This window comes from Cicer arietinum, chromosome 4 (genome assembly GCF_000331145.2).
Source record: "Cicer arietinum cultivar CDC Frontier isolate Library 1 chromosome 4, Cicar.CDCFrontier_v2.0, whole genome shotgun sequence".
NCBI lineage: Eukaryota > Viridiplantae > Streptophyta > Magnoliopsida > Fabales > Fabaceae > Cicer > Cicer arietinum.
The window spans coordinates 26,646,996-26,648,859 of NC_021163.2; the positions used below are offsets into that span (position 1 = coordinate 26,646,996).

Sequence of the window (1,864 nt, forward strand, 5' to 3'; positions counted from 1 at the left end):
AATCACATTAATAATGTAATCAATGATAATTTATTTCCTCATATATAAATCAATTTAGATTAATAATATATTAATTGGGTCTCACTATGGACTAGAAAGCTCCATATCTTCTTTTGTGACTGAATTTATAAGAATGATAATTAAAGCGTGTGCAAAATAGAATATTGATTAAAATCAACAACATATTTGAATTTGTTTTACATTTGTTTGTTCTATATATATCCTCATTAATCATATAACAATCTGTTTATTTGTTGTAATTCTTAGATTTTTTTAATTAGTTAAATAGTTTTTTGTATAGGCTTATCATAATTTATATTATTTACTTTTTTTTTATAGTGGGAAAAATTTAGAGCTAGGTTAATACATTTTGTACTATTTTTTGACCATATAGTACAAACTCGTACGATAATTTATTATTGTACCAACTAAACTAACCTTAGGACTTTAACCCTTTAAGATTCCTAAATCGTTACAAGCAATCTTCATATAAATTTATTAACTATGGTAATTGACATTCTACTTATTTATCAATTAGAGAAACTTTAATTTTATAAATGTAGTTCTATAGATGCATGTATTAAATTGCCTCTAACATAGTAGTTATTTTTCTTATACTTTTAGCTTTGAACCAGAATCCAAAGTGAGAGGTGTTATCACAAAAATATTCAAGGAAAACTTTGGAGGGGCATGGTCATGTTGGAGTAGTGTGGATGACGAAACAATGTGTGCTTGGTTAAAGGACTTTAAGGTATTTGTGTAATTTCTGATTAGTGCAATTTAGGCCATCACCGCTTATTCTATTATAGTGCAATTTCTGATTTTATTTATTTATTTATATTCATGGTTATAAGACAATTCTAACTTCCTATTATGATTATGTGTTTTAGATTACAACTTTTTTCAAAATCATATTTCTTGAGATGTTCAGTTATTTTAATGTCTTTTGGATCTGTTCTTTATGTTTTATTTTAATACTAAAGATTTCTTTTTAATAGGCAAAATACAAATGGCTTGAGAAGGATGAAGCAAATATTAAAAAAAGCTTTAACAGTAGGGGATCTTTGGCCCTAAAAAATGCTTTGTTCAAGGTGTGTAATGGTGAAGATATGGGTGATTGGATTGGGGAAGAAAATTTAGAACAATTGAAAGCTCAATGGCAAGCTGAGACATGGCAAAAAATTTCTATGATTAATAAGAAAAATAGGCAATCTCAAGTTGGACACAATGTGCATAGTGGAGGATCCATAACTGCGAGAGAACATGTCAAAAAAATGGTTAGTAATCATATTTATACTAACATAATCTAATTGTTGGAATGACAATTTAATCATATTTATACTAACATAATGATTGTTGGTTACTTTTTTAGAGGGTAGAATTGAATAGAGAACCAACCAATTTTGAGGTTTACTAGCGACTTCATAGGCCAAAAGGGAAACCAGGTGAGTGGTTTAATGAAAAACAGGCAAAGATAGCTGTATGTATACACCATCCTTAAAGTAATGTCTTTACCAAATATATATATATATATATGTGTGTGTGTGTGTGTGTGTACTCTTTGAAGCCTAGCCACATTCATCACTAACAATCTCATAATGGCGAGGGTAGTAGCCAACTGTTGTTGGAGGCATAAACAAGAAAGGACGCATATTTGGATTAGGATCTCAAGCTGCAACAATCAAAGCATTCATAAAATTGTCGTCTACAGATTGTGATGTATCATCAGAAAAAGTTGTTGCTATGGAAGCTAAGATTGAAGCTTTACGATTGAACTTGAACAAAAGAATCTTGAACAAGAAATTATTAAAAAAAAGATGGCGCATTGAGAGCGGATATTTGAGAGTATTATGCCTCATTGTAA

General features: G+C 29.3%; 1 protein-coding gene across 2 annotated transcripts in view; it reads left to right on the top strand.

Moving 5' to 3' along the window:
- LOC113786280 (uncharacterized) overlaps positions 1 to 1,542 on the top strand; it is a 9,919-nt gene extending 8,377 nt beyond the window's left edge. Inside the window, exons 3-5 of one of the 2 annotated variants that reach the window (XM_073367151.1) lie at positions 625 to 751; positions 999 to 1,277; positions 1,373 to 1,540. In XM_073367151.1, coding sequence (XP_073223252.1) covers positions 625 to 751; positions 999 to 1,277; positions 1,373 to 1,417 — 451 coding nt within the window. In that variant the 3' untranslated portion in view covers positions 1,418 to 1,540. Of the gene's footprint in view, positions 1 to 624; positions 752 to 998; positions 1,278 to 1,372 lie in introns of both variants that reach the window. The other variant, XM_073367150.1, reaches the window with a different exon arrangement.
- The last annotated feature ends 322 nt before the right edge of the window (positions 1,543 to 1,864 follow it).